This window comes from Perna viridis, chromosome 15, assembly GCF_037379345.1.
Source record: "Perna viridis isolate PV_CMFRI_1.1 ecotype Kerala chromosome 15, ASM3737934v1, whole genome shotgun sequence".
NCBI lineage: Eukaryota > Metazoa > Mollusca > Bivalvia > Mytilida > Mytilidae > Perna > Perna viridis.
The window spans coordinates 13815034-13833014 of NC_142459.1; the positions used below are offsets into that span (position 1 = coordinate 13815034).

Genomic DNA, 17981 nt, shown 5'->3' on the forward strand with positions numbered 1-17981 from the left:
CTAAATGTAAGTACATGTAATTAGTTTAGACATTTGTACCCTACACGTGTATTTATAAGTTACTTTTGAAATGCATCGTGTACCTAAGGTTTGATCCAGAAATTTAAAAGGAAGGCTAATCGAAAATACCAACATGCTGCCAATGAAAATTGGGGGAAATCGATGAAAGAAAATCAGTAGGTATTAAAAGCATGTTCGAAAATCCACAAACAAACGGACAAACAACAAGAAAGACAAATAAGTACGTAGTGAAATAAGCACAACGAGCCCCACCTATAAAACAACCCTGGTCAACTCAAGTGCTAAGTTCCTGCTTCTAACAAGTCACCCACTGCCGCTTGGTGAAGGTTTTATCCGGTAAAGAAGATGGAACTATACATTGTATGTATTATTTTGTTTTCAGTTTCGGTGTATTGTTATGTTGCTGGGGTATATAGGGACAACTCTTTCGCTGTATCTGGGTAAAATGTTGTTTTGGGGCCAGCTGCAGTTTGCTCTGTGGTGTGAAGGGTTTCCTTGTCTTTTGAAGACCCATGGGAGGTTTTCATTCCGGTTGGGTTATTGTCTCTGTCATATTCACAATATCCTTTCTCGTTATATTACAAAGTCATTCTTGAAACTGAACATTGGCCATTAACATCAACTAGATCATGTTGACGACTTAGAACTTTCGACGCAACGACTTCAGACAACATAGTTTCTATGCTAACGCTTAGTCCGTACAAGAACAGTTGCATAGCCACAACGATTTCTTGCTTAACGTTTGAGTTGTGAATAGAAAACTTACGATGTGCTAAGTGGGTTCTGATTAAGAATTATGCAAAGTTGGATAATTCGAAACTACAATTTGCTTTCTGTCCAGCATTTTTTTTAATCAAATTGAATTTTTCAACTGGGGTTAGGGGTCCAACGATTCATCAGCTGTTCGCAGCTCATCTGGTTTGTAATACATGTGTTAGTTGGGGATAGTATTTTTATCTGTTATTGAAGTGGTTCACTTGAATGTATTATGCATAGTATTCCTTAAAATCTTGTATGAATATTAATTCTGAACTCGTGTTCGTAAACGTGTACATATTTAGTAAGCTGTACATGCATGTACATTTGTATAGGTAAAAAGATGGATGAAATAATCATAAAATCACTTGCTACATGTACATGTAAGCAATATCCAGGGAGGAACGTACATTTGTAAAACTGCACAACTTGAAAGAAACATTAATTCGGATCACAACATGGGTGTACGTCGAAAATTATAATCATGGGTCGATAAAGCACTCTACCACTGACCCACGGTAAGCAAGTTCCATAGGTCAGTCTATCACCGTGCCAACTGGCCACACAAATCCTGTTCAAGATATCATCTGGACAGGTAAACTTTAATCCTGGTTAGTTCAGTTTCAGCAAATTTGACCGTTTGTTTATGTTCTATTTATACTCTTGTCTTTATAACGAATGTGCACCAATTTCAATAAGACTCGAATCTTCTGAAACAATATTTATTTTAACTGGTTGATTGATTAATTATAGTTAAATTTTCTACGACACATAATTAATGAATTTCAGGACGAGAGCATTTAACCAATCGAACAGACCCTGCTTTGTAATGGCCCAATATGCTGAGTGAGGTTTTAATGTGCCAGTTCGTAAAGGTACACATGTCACCTCACTCGGACACATTATTCTGACTCGTGATCCGTACCAACCAGTCGCCAGTCATATTTATAGCACGGTCGCAGACTTTGAGCCCGCAGGATATTTGGACAACAAAGCGGTGCTATAAAGGATTTGTGACATGAATTGACCATATACAATTTAACATATATAGTTTTCTTATATTGTTTTATTAACAAAAAAAATCATCTATAAATGAAAACAATTTAACGCTAACTAAATGAAACAGTTATATAAAAATTCAAATATACGGGTACGCATGACTTGCATTTTATAAATGTAACTAAATTGAGTTAAATTTGTAGAAATGCATGTGATGACTACAATTTTTATGCAATGAGCACATTCAATATGTACTTAAAACTCCCCTCTTTTCATCTAATTTTGATGGTTTGTTTAAAGTAATCATGATTAACTGCAGGTACATTCGATAACGGACATACTGTATTAGTTTTTGCTCCCCCTTTTTATTTGCCTATACGCCTTTTGTCTTTATTCTATCGTCCATCCTGTTCATCGTCGTCATCCTTAAAACAGTATTTGACCTTTTGACCTTAAAGCCTAGTTTTGCATAAATAAGTACATGTACTACACTATCAATCGAGGTAATAAAAGCAAGTTGCCCTAATGAAATATGATTATTGAAGGGACTTTTTAAAACATCCCGAACTGCACTTCATAAATTATCTACACGGAAACCTAAATAGATGAGACAAATTTAAATAGGTAATATATTTATCCCCCTTTATTTCAGTTTAAATGCATTTTGAGCCATACATTTCAGTCCTGAAACACACGTGTCTGTAGTTTTGTAAAATTGATCTCATTTACAATTTATGCTATAACGTTACCTTGAAACAAGCCTAAGCCTAAAGGACTAGCAGTAGTTGTTTGAGTATTCCATAATAAATCATTTAGTATATTGTTGGTCACACCATCGAACGCGTTAAATAATGGTGGGTTCGCTGTACCCATTGGAGTCCCAGGATGAACTAAAAGTCCATTGTTTAAAAGCGGGTTGAAAAGTACATTTCCAAAAGGAGTTACTTCTGTCGGTAGAACTTGATTTTTGTTTATATTTAAATTCTTTGCCATGTTCCATACATTTATCGGCGGTTTTGATTGCTTTGAATTTTCATTACTAGTAGTCTTCTTTGCATTACTTCGATAAAGCGTCTCCAAAGCTTTTTTCATTGAATCCTTCGACACAGGTTTTACCGGCACAAAGTCTGTTGACCTCGCTTGTTTCGAATTAGAGACCATTATGCCCGAGTTTAAACGTCCAAGCATTTTCTCAAACAAAATCGCATTCGCATTCTGTTTTTGCGTGTTTTTCATAGCCACCGAATTTTGCGTGATTTCATTCGATTTTGATATTTCTACAAATCTTTTATTTAATGTAGATTGCGCTACATCCGAAACTGTGTTATCTGGAACATCACTTATCACGAAATTCTGATTATTCGGTGAACTTTGAACTGTGTTCATATTTGCCTGGATTCGAACGTTGCTTTGTGGAGAATCCACAAACTCCACATTTCTCGCACCTAAATTCGCGAATGAAAATTGTGACTTCGGGTCCGAAATTATCAAAGGTGTATTTTGGTCTGCGTTAGAGGACTGTGATGCAACCATTTGGTTCGGTATCATTTGAGAAAGTGACTGCAGATTCTGATTAATTGAGTTGCTCGTTATGTCGGCTACCTGTGAAGTCAACAGTCCATTGCCAATCGAGTGCACCCTTCCTACACGGTCTCGCGTATCCTTGTGAATGGAATCGCCTGATATCTGTATATTAGAAACGACCACTCCATCTGTAAATATCGGAGGAAATATAATAAATCCTATAATGTTTAACTGAACTATTTTTTTTTTTAATTGTGAAGAATCATACATTAAAACAGATTATTATTGAGATTTGGGGTGTTAAAAAAATTACCGCAAAATTTTATCTGTAACATTTGAGAAAACACTTTCATAGAAATATAAAAAAAGCATTAAGGATACATTTTAAATCGATGAAAACCCGGACGGTGTTTTCCCGATATGCAAACAGTTGTCGAAATCCGCTACTCTGAACAAGTTTGGTACATGTACACCGTGCTTCAATATTCAACTACACATACATTGATATACTTAAGCTAACTATAACAATTAAACAAAACAAATTGAAAATTGCATTATGATTTATCAAAGTTTTAAAAAGTCATAAACGAAAACAAAACAATTTTCTAAAATATCTTAACTAGACCCTTTCAACAGGTTGTTTCAAAATTTTCTGAAATTTTGGAAGCCTGAAATTTGTATATACTACATTGTGTGTGCTCAGCAAAAAATTTTTGTCCTTTAAAACTAGACATGTTTAACTATCTTCAGCATGTGTTTTGAAACTAATTGTGCAACACTAAGCAGATATAGCTAAGTTACTGTTAGTTGTATAAAGCATGTGCGTTAATATGTTACCTGGTTGCTTATCAGTTAACTTACTAGCAAGGCGTGTCATATTGCTTGTGGTTTGTGGTATATTTCCGGTTACAGTGTCGACCTTTTTGGTTTGATTGACTTCATTGATATTGATCCGATCTTGGTCGATGGTATTTTGAACATCAGTGTCGATGTTCTGATCCTGGATGGTGTTCTGCCCTTTGCTTACAGTGCTAAGGCCTTGAATCCTAGTGTTTTGACCTTTAGCGACGGTGTTCTGACCTTGGACAATAGTATCAATATGATCGGATAGGCTAACTAACATACTATTCATGTTAATCAACATCTCGCTCCATGGAGTAGCTGTTGTTTCCAGCATACCAGTGGTAGTCTTAGTTGCAGTTGACAGAGGATCAACAATCTGTCCTGTTGATTTTGTTCCCTGTCGCGTTGATCTTTCAACATTTCTATTATTATTTGCCGTTACGGACTGCCCTGTGGTCCTAACCTGACCCTCGGTCTTGACTTGAGATGTTTGACCTTCAACCTTCGAGATTGTTTCCGGTTTAGTTGCCACAACCTGTTTATTTATACCCGTTCCTACCGTTGGTAATAACGGTGCATCCATGGTTGACATTTTGGATTCCAACATGGCCGATTGTTCATTTGTCAAGTTAAGTTTTCTTTGTTGATTCAGCGCGTACATTGTTCTAATAAATTGATCGGCTGTATCTCCAAATATAGGCTGTTGTTGGGGGTCTCCCAGTAAGTTGAAAGGGAATAATGAAAATGGCAAAAGATTTTCAAGCTCAGGATCAACACCCGAGGCAACTGCCCCGTAAAACATCTGACTAAGCATATTTGAATTTTTTTGCATGGTTGGTGGGTCAAGCGTTGAAGTCTCTTCAAATAGCAAATCGGTAAGAGATGTGTTTTGTGCATTAATATTAGGTTGGTGTGCTTTGTTAGTAGAAGCAGCGGAAGCAGAAGCAGGCGCGTTACCTGAACCAGTAATTTTACTCGCCCCTACACCAGTAGCTTGTTTGGTACTACCTTCAATCAAGTTTACTTTCTTGGAAATTTCATTTCCGGGAGGTTGTACCAGATCTTGTTTTACACCATTCATAACTTTCTCTGACGTTAAGTCGTAAATTTTATTTTGGTTTGAAGCCTTACTGGTGCCCGATAAAGACGGTTCTGTTGGCATTGGGATGGGGATCGGTTCAACAGAAATAGGTGGCATTGTTGTTTGAGGTTTAGCTAAAACGTGGTCAACCTTATCGTTAAATCCAGGAACAATAGTAGGCATTAAAGTAACGGATGGAAGAAATGGACTGGAATCTGTTGGCACTATATAAATCGGAATACCCGATATTCCAGTATGTACTTGATCGCCAATGCCAAATGGATCGATGAGATTTGTAGACGGCCTATAAATAGAATCGATCGACTTAACGTCATTTACGTCTTTAATCATCGTTTTCACATCTTTTTGGATCGGAATAGTCAGTTTGTCGTCTTTGGCAATATTTTCATTGACGACTTGTTCCCATTGGTCGGTTGGTGCGGCAGTGGTTGTTGTTGTCGTCGATGGTTCTGGTTTTGGAGTAGACTTACGTCGACGTTTTGACGGCAAGATGGCAATATCGGCACAATTGTAGTACTCTTCCTGGTTACCACATCCAACATCCTGGTACCCATCGTCACATCGTCCCCAGTTGTAAGCTATAAGAACAAAAAGACCTGGAATTAGCAATTTTGTCTCCTTTGTCAAGTTATAAAATGAAACCTGGCTGGCTAATCCAAACCCTGAATAATACGAAAACCTCTCTAGACGAGACACCTGTTAGAGTCCTTAAAGACCTTTTATTGCTACTGAAATGTATTTTGAATATTGGTGTACCGAAGACCTGACTTAACCAACCCAAGGTCAAAAAGGGGTTCGTTTTAGAGCGTTTCACTGTATAACAACAAATAAGGTAAAGATCCAAGTAAGAATCAGGGACGAACCATTATAATAGTTAACGTTATGTATCTGAAATATAAATTTCAGAAGTTTTTTTTTGTATTTGTATTTTTTTTTGTATTGTTTTGTTTGTTTGGTTTTTTGTTTTTGTTTTTGTTTGTTTTTGTTTTTGTTTTGTTTTATTTTGTTTATTTTTTATTGCCGAAATACATTAACAAAAATTCAAGGACGATCCCTGTACTTTAAATTGCAGCTCTACAATATGTAGACATCATGTATACATGTGCACATTAAATTGCAAATCTAGTACTGTGAAGATAAATTTTATCATTTGAAAATTTAATAAAATGAGCTACAAAGTGTTATATGTGATCAGTGAAAATATTTGAGACGGATATAAAACTACATAGTAAAAAAGTGAACTGACGAAATACGATTTACATGTATCTCCCTTAGAATATTTGCTAATAGTTCCTCAACCTCCTAAAGACAATCAGTCAGTCAATCAATCATCGTTATGTTGGCTGTTTCATAGCTAATCATGGGTGGATCCAGGGTTTTATGAAGGGAGAATCAGCATAAAAGGAAACCAGTTTACGATATGTTTAGTGAATGAATATGATAAATTGCAATCTGCAATACAATATTTAGCAGTTTGCAATAGTTTCTTTGAAAGGGGGCATACAGTGGCGGATCCAGAGTTTAAGGTAAGGAGGGCTCCCAAAAAATTCTTAACAGGGTCACCGGTGAGAATCACGAAGTGAGTGCTTTTCATGATATTACACACACAATTTTTCAACAATTTTTTCTGAGGGCCCCTGGGAGCGCCCTGGATTCGCCACTGGCTTACGCCCATAACGCCCTCCCCTGGCCCCGCCCCTGCTTATATACACCTGTAGAGTGGTACGTAATAAATCAGGAAGTGAAGGATATTAAAACATATAAAGCTTCGACATGAATTATCCCAAGCATGATTATTAGGTAGACAGAGCTCTTACTAATTCATATTTTCATTTAAAAAGCATTAGAAAACATCGGTTGTTTCACTGACACAAATAGAATGACATTGAAATATTCTTTATGTCAATTCATTTTTCCAATTATGTAAATATCGAACTACATTTTTGTACAGATTGATTCTTCCCTGTCCTAATATGGCGTCTAAATTGACAATAACACATATGTGATGTCCTTGTTTATGACATATAATGCGTGAAAATACATCCAAAATGTTTCATAACAAGTGTGATACATGCTTTAGTGATAACCAGGCTTCATAGAAACACTGAAGATTACGATTAGAATAAAGATTTAGCTTCACGGTTTCTTTAAAGAAGTGAACATTTTAACTTTTTAAATTTTGTACTAAAATTTAGTAGAAATCCTTTTAGGGCAAATCGAGATATCACAATTTGGCATAAGACAAATTAAAATTCCAATTTAAACTGGTTACAATCCAGGGCTAATTGAACTTCCGCATCCTATTGGATTCCTATTTGGCCTGTATTATATAAATTGAATGCGACACCATTAGGAGTGTCTGTTAGTGGTGGAAAAAATTAGGAAATTATTCAAAATTCACATCTTTTTAAATCGGGGAGAAGTTGCGATAAAAACATGATAAAAATCAAGCATTATAATAGACGTTACCCGCGCCCCATATTCTTATATTTTATTTACATGTACACGTATAAAAACACAACTGCTTGTGTTATTGTTTACAGATATTGGAAATTTATACCGCTAATTGGCCATTCAAAATCTGGGAGTTCTAAATTACTCGTTGTTTTCTACAGCAATATTAAATAAAACATATTTAAATTATTTCTTTTTTTTTTTAATATCAACGCACATGCAATTTTGTGAGTACGAACACTATTTTCCTTTCTTACTTAATAAAAGCGTGCCTTTTTACTTGTATGTTCTTGTACATCACGGTTGACTGAGATACGGATTTGGATATTGCAAAAAACTGTAAAAACACTTGTTCCGACACAAATCAAACGAATATCTGTTTACAAAATACAATACACTCATTATTACGCATGCATATTTGAACGCTTAATTCATAAACAATAGAAAAAACACCGCGGAGTATTTCATTCCTATTGGTTATTTGCCGGAAACGTTCGCGAGTGATGATATGTTTTTGTCGTTACGTCGAAATAGTTTTTATGCTACTTTGTATATAATTGACAACAATGTAATAACAATAAAGTGTCGTGACATATTTGTTGTGTGTATCTTGTCAATTGCATGCCATTATTTATGTATTTTAAATAAAACAATAATTCCATGTACATGTAGATGACAATTGGTCTGCATTAATCTGAGATCTTTATCTACAAAGCGTATATTATTTCTGTATATTTTTTTAATCAAATAGCTGTCATGTAAGGTTAAGTAATTATCTTCAAGACTTATTCAGGAATTGTTTCACTTTTAATATCATAGCGGAACCTGTCTTAACCGGACCCTGAATAAATTGAACATCTGTTTTCTGAAATCTCTTCCTGTCAATGTCTGTGTTTTTGAACCCCTGTAAACCGAACGCCTGCCTAAATGGAACAAAACCGCCGCCGGTCTGAAAGGGAACCTGTTTACACAGGTTTCAGGTAACATGTGGATCATATGAAGCTAACATGATGTTTTTTTTTTGGTTTTTTTTATTTTCCATTTGAAAGTTTAGGTCAATTATTTTGTATTTCAATAAAATTTTAACATTAAAGAATTTATGTTATTTCATCAATTAATCCATAACAGATATCAAATTTTAACATTTGTTTTATAATGACCCCTTGATTCCATGACCCATCTGTAAAAATCTCCTAGTAACATAGTCCTGTATTGTTTTGTCTCATATAAACAAGCACACTGATCGGCAAATACAAAAGGGGTGGCCAGGGGGGGGGGGGTGATTTTTTTTTGTCAAAATGTCATATTACTTAAACATTGAACAATACTCAGAAAGCAATATAGTTCAATAATTACCTTGAGCAAATACTTCCATTAACATCGTATCAATAACATGAGTAATTTAGATATAATTTATAGCTCTTCACACTCTCTTTTAATGGCATATCACGACATTAAAATGAACGACAGAACACGCTTACTGCGAACCAACAGGTTTGGTAGTGCGTTCCGTTAAAAAATCAAATTAGTGATATAGGAAAACAACTGACTTCACGTCATAGATTCATTAAAATATTTAGCAAATATCATGACCTACTAAAAGTACACATGTGAATGACTGTCTTAGAGTTTTAATTTTACAAAATAGGTATTTTTGTTGTCAATAAAACACGTGCATTTTGTATTTAGACCTTTTTGTTTCTTTTATGCATAAATACGAAACTTGTATAACTAATAACGTATACATGTAAGGGACGGAGGAGGGGTGTTGGTTCAAACTTTTTTTATTTATTGTAATTCCCGTCATAACCTATTTTCTTATACATGTTTTTATAATCTAACTCAACGATTGGATGGTACATGTACATGTATAATGGAGTCAGATTGTCCGTCTGTTCGACATTCCAACAGTCCTAATTTCGTCACAATCATGCATCTCCATGTACATCCATTTGCGCCGTGAAAATTGATTTGTTCAGCGTTTCATAGTTTTCCTATCCTCTTTCGTTTACCCCGTACTTGACATTTTTCATGAGCAAATCGGTGTGTGTTTGTAGGAAAGCAGAGGATGCTTACCCGACCGGTGCACCTGGTCCATGCCCCCAGTTTTTATTCCGAGTTGCTCATTTGCTTTTGTTACTTTGTATGTATCATTTTATTTACTTTATGTTATGTATGTCTGCGCCATGAAAACTGATTTGTTCAACGTGTCATAGTTTTCCTTTCCTCTTCTGTGTATCACGGACTTGACCTTTTTATGAGCAACTCGGCGGGCGTTTCTAGAAAAGCAGAGGACACTTGCCCTACCGGTACAACTGGTCCATGCTCCCAGTTTTTAGTGGAGTCCGAGTTGCTCATTTGCTTTTGTTACTTTGTATGTATGATTTTAGTTATTCTATGTTCTTTGTTGTGTATGTCTGTTTTTCATGTCTAGTCTTTGTCCCTGGATTACATTCTTTTGATTTCTGCTATAACCTTGGTTCCCATGATTACTCTTCCAAGTCTTGTCTTTGTCCCTGGATTACATTTTCCTGATTACCGCTATAACCTTGGTTCCCTTGATTACTCTCTCTGCTCCAAATTGGTCGTATGAAGTTTTATATGGATTGGGCATACGATTGTGAGTGCTGTGCGATATTTTACTTTCCGTTTCAAGGAACTTTGTCATTTTCACTTTATGGAATAACCGGGAAAAATAATCACTAAAAGACCCTTAATTAATAGATTGTCTTCAAATTTCGTATTTCAATTCATATAGATGGATCATGGAGCATACATTGGATACAGTTTTGGGACAAAGGAACGGTGCCTACTTTATGGGGAGATTCTTTGTTAATGAGATAGCGCCTTGCCTATGTGGCGGTCCAACATACACCAGTCGACCCCCATATATCAGAAAACTTCATATCGATAATATAAGTGCAATATTTACTGTTAAAACACATGATTTCGTTTTTTTTTCTTTTTAAAGAAAAAAATTTCGACCTCAAGTACCTGTGGTTGCGACCCCCGGTTCCTGGTTCCGCAATTATTCTATCGATAAACTAGGTAGTAAATTAATGATTATTTCAGATCCAATCACAAAATGGCGAGAAATTCGCTCTTGATAACTTAACCATTTCACCCACACGTGGTACAAAGGTAAGTGGTAACCACAAGTAGACATATGCATAGGAATACTTACATCCTCTCCATTTCCACTGAAGAACACATTGTTTACACGTTATATTTTTTGGCATATCTAATGCCAGCTTAAACTTTTCATCGCCTTTTGGATAAAACTTTCGTCCATGTTCATGTATAGTGAGCGGATGTTTATCTAAACACTCTTGTGTAACTACTGCAGACAAATTGTTATGTGGACAAATGCGAAATTCGAAATATCCACCTATATTTGATGTTATATCGATTGTAACATTTATGAACTTCCGGTGCTGTCTGTATCTGCGCACTATGATGCCATTTGCAAAGGTTCCTCCAGCTTCGTTTTGACGTGATTCAGCATCATACGGATCACCACATACCCCACATTTTCCTTTATTGATGCCGTGGAGGCGCTGTAACAGAATTATGAAATAATTTAATCGCATCAACAAAAAATAATAATAATAATAATGATAAATGAGAATACGGTAACCAGCCGCAAATGAACGGAATGGTGAGCCAGATATACGACCCTAAACTTTGGAAAACAACATTTTTGGCAAGAAATCTTGAATTTTGCAAATTTGCAAAATAATTTTTTCCTCGCTTCGCTCGGCATTAAATTCGATCTACGTCACCCTAACCTGAAATCACAGACCCTTCTCTGGTACCGAGTGGACAATTACAACCGCAATCTCATTTTGGAGAGGCACATGTATGTTCGCTATCGCAAGACATTTTCAGACGTCAAACTTTCTTGTAAAATGTATATATATTGAACTCAGTGATAATGTTTAAACTAGCTCTGTACACCTTTCCACCTGGTAAATACTTGGAGGTCTTCTACAGTAATTGAAATACACTTTTTGTGCAAAGTAATGTCACCTATCTCCTTTACAGAGGAAGCATGGGCATAACGGACACTATCGTGCGGGTAAGGTTCGAGCAATACATGTATAATAACAATATTATGATACCGAGTTATGATAAAATATTATGAAAGACGGACAGACACATTGACTGCAAGTGCAATCATTTTTCAATTTGAACAAAACAAAAATATGATAATATCGAGGTACAATATTCAATCATGTAACAATCCGGGTCGATCCAGAAATTTAGAATAGGGGTTCCTAGGCCTTTGACTAAAAGGGAGGCTTTCAACCCGACAAACTCAACCCTCAATCTCCCTCTGAAAACTACATGTATAAAATGTCGTACATGTATATAATGAGAAAATGTTTCAATGACTTAATAATTTAAGCGTCAAATGCGAGTACACGTATTGCTTGATAAAGTACGTATATTTACAATATTTGGGTATTTGAATTATACCTTTTGTGGAACAATAAACAAAACCATTTTGAAAAATTATTTTAGTTTCCATACTCAATAAACTTTTTACAATACATACCCAAAAGCCGCCACAATTTAGGCCGTAATCATCCAAATTTTTCGGAAAAGTTTTATCCTTTTTCCACGGTCGGACTCTCCACAAGCTTGATCTTTGTGGAGGTTCCAGCATACTTCCCCTACTTTCAATGAGTTCAAATAATAAAACAAAATTCAACAATTTAAAAATGATATCCATATTTTTTTTAAGAATGGGAACAAAATATTTCCCACAAAACTATGACGTTGATGGCTGCCGCTAATTGACAGAACATGTTCTTCTCATTCCGTGGCTAATTACAACTCTTTCGGCCTACTTTCTCTCGTCTTCGTGTAGTTTGAACATCGATATTAAAAGAGTATGGATATTTGGTAGTAATTAATAAAAGACATTAAGAGGCTCTTACAGGGAATCAGCCACTTTAATGCGTCAATGTTTCTACTACAATGTAAAAACTACATGTACAATACTTGTACTATAAATCTCCCGAATTGTAGATTGTTCATTTGTGTTTTTGCTGTCTTCATATTTATGAAAAAAACACAACTATGACTTTATAAATACCTCAACCTTTATATATAAAACAAGTAGCTTTACTTACAAATAATCGAAATTTATAGTATAAGTCTTAGTAAGAATATGGCAAACTTGTTAACTACGAAATACGACATTAATTGTATTTCCAACTTACATTGGATTTGATCGGAGTTAGTTTGAATTTGTAATTAGGATCTGTTACATTTTTTGAAATATATATGAACAAAACAAAAAAACAAAAACAAACAAAACAAAACTTAACGGCGTTGTGGTATATTTTTGCATAAAAGGGCGGGATTAAGAACTCAGTAAAGTTATGATACTGGCTTTTCCAATCTTTTTTCTTATTCTCAATATGGCAATTTTATACTTCAATTCAGAATGCACAAAAATGTACGTCACACAAACTGTCTGATTCTTAACAAGAATAGTACTAAAATAAGTAAATTTCATTTATTAAAACGTTACATCATTCAATAATAAATACAAAAAAGATTAATTAATATATTTTTTGTCTGCATTGTAATAGCAATTAACTCGGAACAGTTTCTTTCATAAGTTTAGCAAAACAATTAAATCTGATTTTCTCGCCTAACTGTCCGTATACGATTGATTGATTGATTGATTGATTGATTGATTGATTGTGCTTTAACCTTAAATGGAGGATAAATTCATGCATTTTATTATAATTGTGTAAGATCCCATGAAATTTAATCTGACAATTCAAACCTTTAGTATACAAAAGGTTTGAAATATAAGATTCAACATTTTATTAAAATTCAGCGGTACACATGTACTCTTGGGCAAATCATTTTGATTTCCAAGCATTCATCACTCTAGTCTATTTACAATGAGCCGTGTCCTCAGAGGAGCAGCATGCAGTAACTACATATGCATGTATAGTCTGTTTGAAATCAAACTATAAATCTTCGAAAAGAAACCCCGAAAAATAAGCTTTTTAAATGATTGGCCTGTTCGACTGCATATCTTTTTCTATAATTATATTAGAACTCTTGGAACTGTCTTCAGATTTTAACCTCATCTCATAGTTCGTATGTACTATAGAAAAGAATATGCAAGAATAAAGTTCAATTATTTTGAAAAAAAAATTTTAAGATATTTTTAAAGATTAATATAACTCAAACTAACTGTATTCAATATGGTTTTCGAAGTTTTTCGAGTAATCGTATGAGCTTGATGCATAAATCTTTATCACAGTTATTCAGCATGGCTGTTTCAGCTTGATTTTCAGTTACAAAGTAGAATGTGCAGTTCGCATTTCATTTCGTAAATAAGTCAATTCTCCTGAACGGTGAAATTATATTGTGTACGTTATGTAAAATGTCGTGTTCGGCCATTTGAATAGCGTTTTTCGGCACATTCCGTTGGTTCGAATGTCTATTTTTAGGCACACTTATATATATATAGGTCAGTTCTATTATTTAAATATTAAGTGTTTGATAACTAAATATTAGATTTGGAACGTCTAACTGTCACGGAATATTCCGTGACAGTACACGTACTTTTAAGCATATTCAAGGGAACCAGGATTCGAACGATTATCAAGGAATAAAACTAAGCAATGAAAATAAACTTACAATAAAGAACATAAAATAACAAAAAATACACACACGCATAGAAACAAATGTTCTAAGCAACCTAGGCTCCCCTAAAAACGGGGACCAGCAGTGACGGATCCAGGGATGCAGAAGGTTAGAACACCCCTTTTTCATTAGAAAATGTGTCATTTTCACGTGCAAAATTGACGAAAAAATGGCAAATGAAGTTCTCTCAGCCCTTTTTTCTGGGCTCACACCCTTCTTTTTTAAAGTGTCTGGTGCACCGACAGGGAAGGCATTCACTTTTTCTAGGAACGCTCCGATAAAACTGTAATGTAGGTTGCATTGGTTACTTCAACGATCTAAAAATTGTTCATGCATTGCAAAAACGAACTCATATTTAATGAGTGAAATGCAATAATGAATTGAGATGATTCCAAAAAACCTTGAAAATTATTGAATGATGTGTTTGTAATTGGAATAGGTCGTATTGTTTTAAACACATGCACTGTAAGATTCTTGTTTTCATAATGTTCTATGTGTGTTATATGTGGCTTATTTTTGTCTCTTTCAAAAACATTGTTTTTATTGTACATTACAAAGACAGGTCCATATTTTTTTTAAATGGGAGGGTTTTAGAACTAGAGGCTCTAAAGAGCCAGAATCGCTCACCTGGATGGACAAGCAAGATTCTACGTTTCTGTAAAAGCGGCCATGTTTTTTCTTCGATAAAAGTTCCTAACGCTCATATCTAAATTTGCTTTATCCTATTTTTTGCACGGACTTTTAAATGGTGTTATACATGTACCCCATAACGCATGAGTACATGGATAGCATTTTATGTAAGATTTAAGATTTTGATTTGAATAATGATCACGACATTTAAGTATTTTATTTGTCAGATGACAGTATTCAGTAACATTTATAAGGCCTGTTCAAATGACCGGAAACGGATCCTCTGCCCTTTGGTAAGTAAAATTGTAGTCCTTTTTATGATAAGGGAGCAATCATTTGATTTTTATTGGGGTTAGGGATCTAGGATCACGTTTTCTGTCCTGGATATTTTCATGTTAAGACTATCCTTAATATACATTGTACATTTTTTATTCCAGCTTGTCCTTATTTTTTCTTCAGGATATATACAAATATGACAAATTAAAGTGTTTACAAAAACATATCCTGATTTTTTTAACAGATCCTGCCTTTTGTTTTCACCATACATGTATGCTACCATCCTGCCTTTTTCTCAAATATAAATAAATCTTAGCTACCCCCTTCAAAAATCAAATGGTCGCTCCATAAAGTATGTAAAATGTTATTTTGCCGAGTTTGGTAAACAATGTGTACAATATTTCAATATTTTATCTTCCGATTAGAACTGTTTTATTTACAATAAAGCTTCGCAATGTGCTACATGCCATGATAAATAAATGTAAAAGAAAGGTTATTTATGTGAGGTTTAAATTGAAGTTGGTCTTATTACATGCAGTAAATTGATAAAAACAGAAACAAATTAAAGCCTTTATATAGTTCAATGTCTAAATCACAGAACTCTGATTCTTCATTTTCTGTGGCCATTAAGACTCAATACACAACTTTTGTTGCCTTATACATGTAGGCATACCTATTAATAGAGATGTTCATTTTCTGAGCTTGAAATAGATAATGACGGTGTCAAGGTACGTTTTAGAATTTTCTGTAAAAGAAAATATGAGTAATGTTCATTTGAAAATGAGTTCCTTCTTACACTACCCTTAGAGATCATTCTTACACTACCCTTAGAGTTCCTTCTTACACTACCTGTAGAGTTCCTTCGAACACTACCCTTAGAGTTCCTTCTTATACTACCCTTAGTGTTCCTTCTAACACTACCCTTAGTGTTCCTTCTTACACTACCCTTAGAGTTCCTTCTAACACTACCCTTAGTGTTCCTTCTTACACTACCCTTAGTGTTCCTTCTAACACTACCCTTAGAATTCCTTCTAACACTACCCTTAGTGTTCCTTCTTACACTACCCTTAGAGTTCCTTCTAACACTACCCTTAGTGTTCCTTCTTACACTACCCTTAGTGTTCCTTCTAACACTACCCTTAGAATTCCTTCTTACACTACCCTTAGTGTTCCTTCTAACACTACCCTTAGAATTCCTTCTAACACTACCCTTAGTGTTCCTTCTTACACTACCCTTAGTGTTCCTTCTAACACTACCCTTATAATTCCTTCTTACACTACCCTTAGTGTTCCTTCTAACACTACCCTTAGAATTCCTTCTTACACTACCCTTAGTGTTCCTTCTTACACTACCCTTAGAGTTCCTTCTAACACTACCCTTACAGTTCCTTCTAACACTACCCTTAGTGTTCCTTCTTACACTACCCTTAGAGTTCCTTCTTACACTACCCTTAGTGTTCCTTCTAACACTACCCTTAGAATTCCTTCTAACACTACCCTTAGAGAATTTCTTACACTACTTTTATGGAGTGTACCATTCTGATTAATAGTTCATAACTAATACTAATAATAACAAAAGTCAAACTAAAATTATTTATTAGTGAATTAGATGATGACTCATTATGCACACATTGTTATAAGTTAATAAATTCATAACTGAAAAACAAAATAGTAAAACAGTTCATCACAGTGCCATTTCGAAATTCTTTAAAGCAAGGATTTCGAACCACAATGTATAAATAAGAGGCATTCTCATCTAAACGATTATTAAAGAAAAACAAGCAAACACGAAACTAGCATTTGTTTTACCAGCATAACTCTAATAAAATATATTGTGATTCAAACTTTCAAAATAAATCATATACAATACACTTGCTTTGCATATGTACATGTTTGTATTACAAAAATAGTATTAAGTCTAAAAAAAACTCTTACAAGGGGAAGAAATTGCCGTTTTTCAATAAAAAAAAAAATTTACACTTTTTTTAAAAATAATATTTTACAAAATCGTCAAAACTCCCTAAACATTTTTTTTTATTATTTTGTAACATATTACCTACAGTTAGGCTAAATAATCTCAACATCAAGTTTGGTAACCTATGTTTAATGTCAGAACTTTACTGTGTGTTCATACATGGTTTTAAAAAAAAGAATATATGTATGTACAAAATAATATAAAGTATGGTTTACCTTAATGAACAAACCCTCTTATAGATACGTGTGTTTTATTTAGTAAGTGGACTAGAAGGATCCACCGTGGAACCCTCCTCCACGTACCAACTTCATGATGATTTTCGAGTTCTTTTATACCCCAATTCACGAATTGCTTTGTCGCCAAAGAATATTCTAAGATTTGTTTTCAAAATGAGTCTATCTGTGTACCCGGTGGAGAAAGTTTTAAAGAAATAACACTAGAAAGATCTCGCCATGCTGGAAACTTCTAGCCTATGCCATAATATACTGAAAACCTTACAGTTTTGGAAATATATTGGACAAAATAAAGTCTTATCCTTTTGTCGATGAATAAAATAAACCCTTACATCAGTTCTAGGCAAAATACCCAAAGAAACATACAAATCAGAATTGGTTCTAATTAGTCCAGTACTGTCAGGGAAAAATCTTATAAAATTATTAAAGACGACAACAACGGACGCCATATCATGGCATAGCTCACATTGCCCACTACGAAAAAATGGCT

At 34.6% G+C, this 17981-nt stretch overlaps 1 protein-coding gene across 1 annotated transcript; it reads right to left on the reverse strand.

Moving 5' to 3' along the window:
* Nucleotides 1-1890: 1890 nt before the first annotated feature.
* LOC148597032 (uncharacterized) lies at nucleotides 1891-12541 on the reverse strand. The gene is made up of 4 exons (XM_088564363.1): nucleotides 12258-12541; nucleotides 10884-11256; nucleotides 4138-5823; nucleotides 1891-3488 (listed from the first exon to the last, which is right to left on the reverse strand). Exons 1-4 carry the CDS (start codon nucleotides 12432-12434, stop codon nucleotides 2509-2511), a joined length of 3216 nt encoding a protein of 1071 aa, XP_088420489.1. The 5' UTR covers nucleotides 12435-12541; the 3' UTR covers nucleotides 1891-2508.
* Between the last annotated feature and the right edge of the window lie 5440 nt (nucleotides 12542-17981).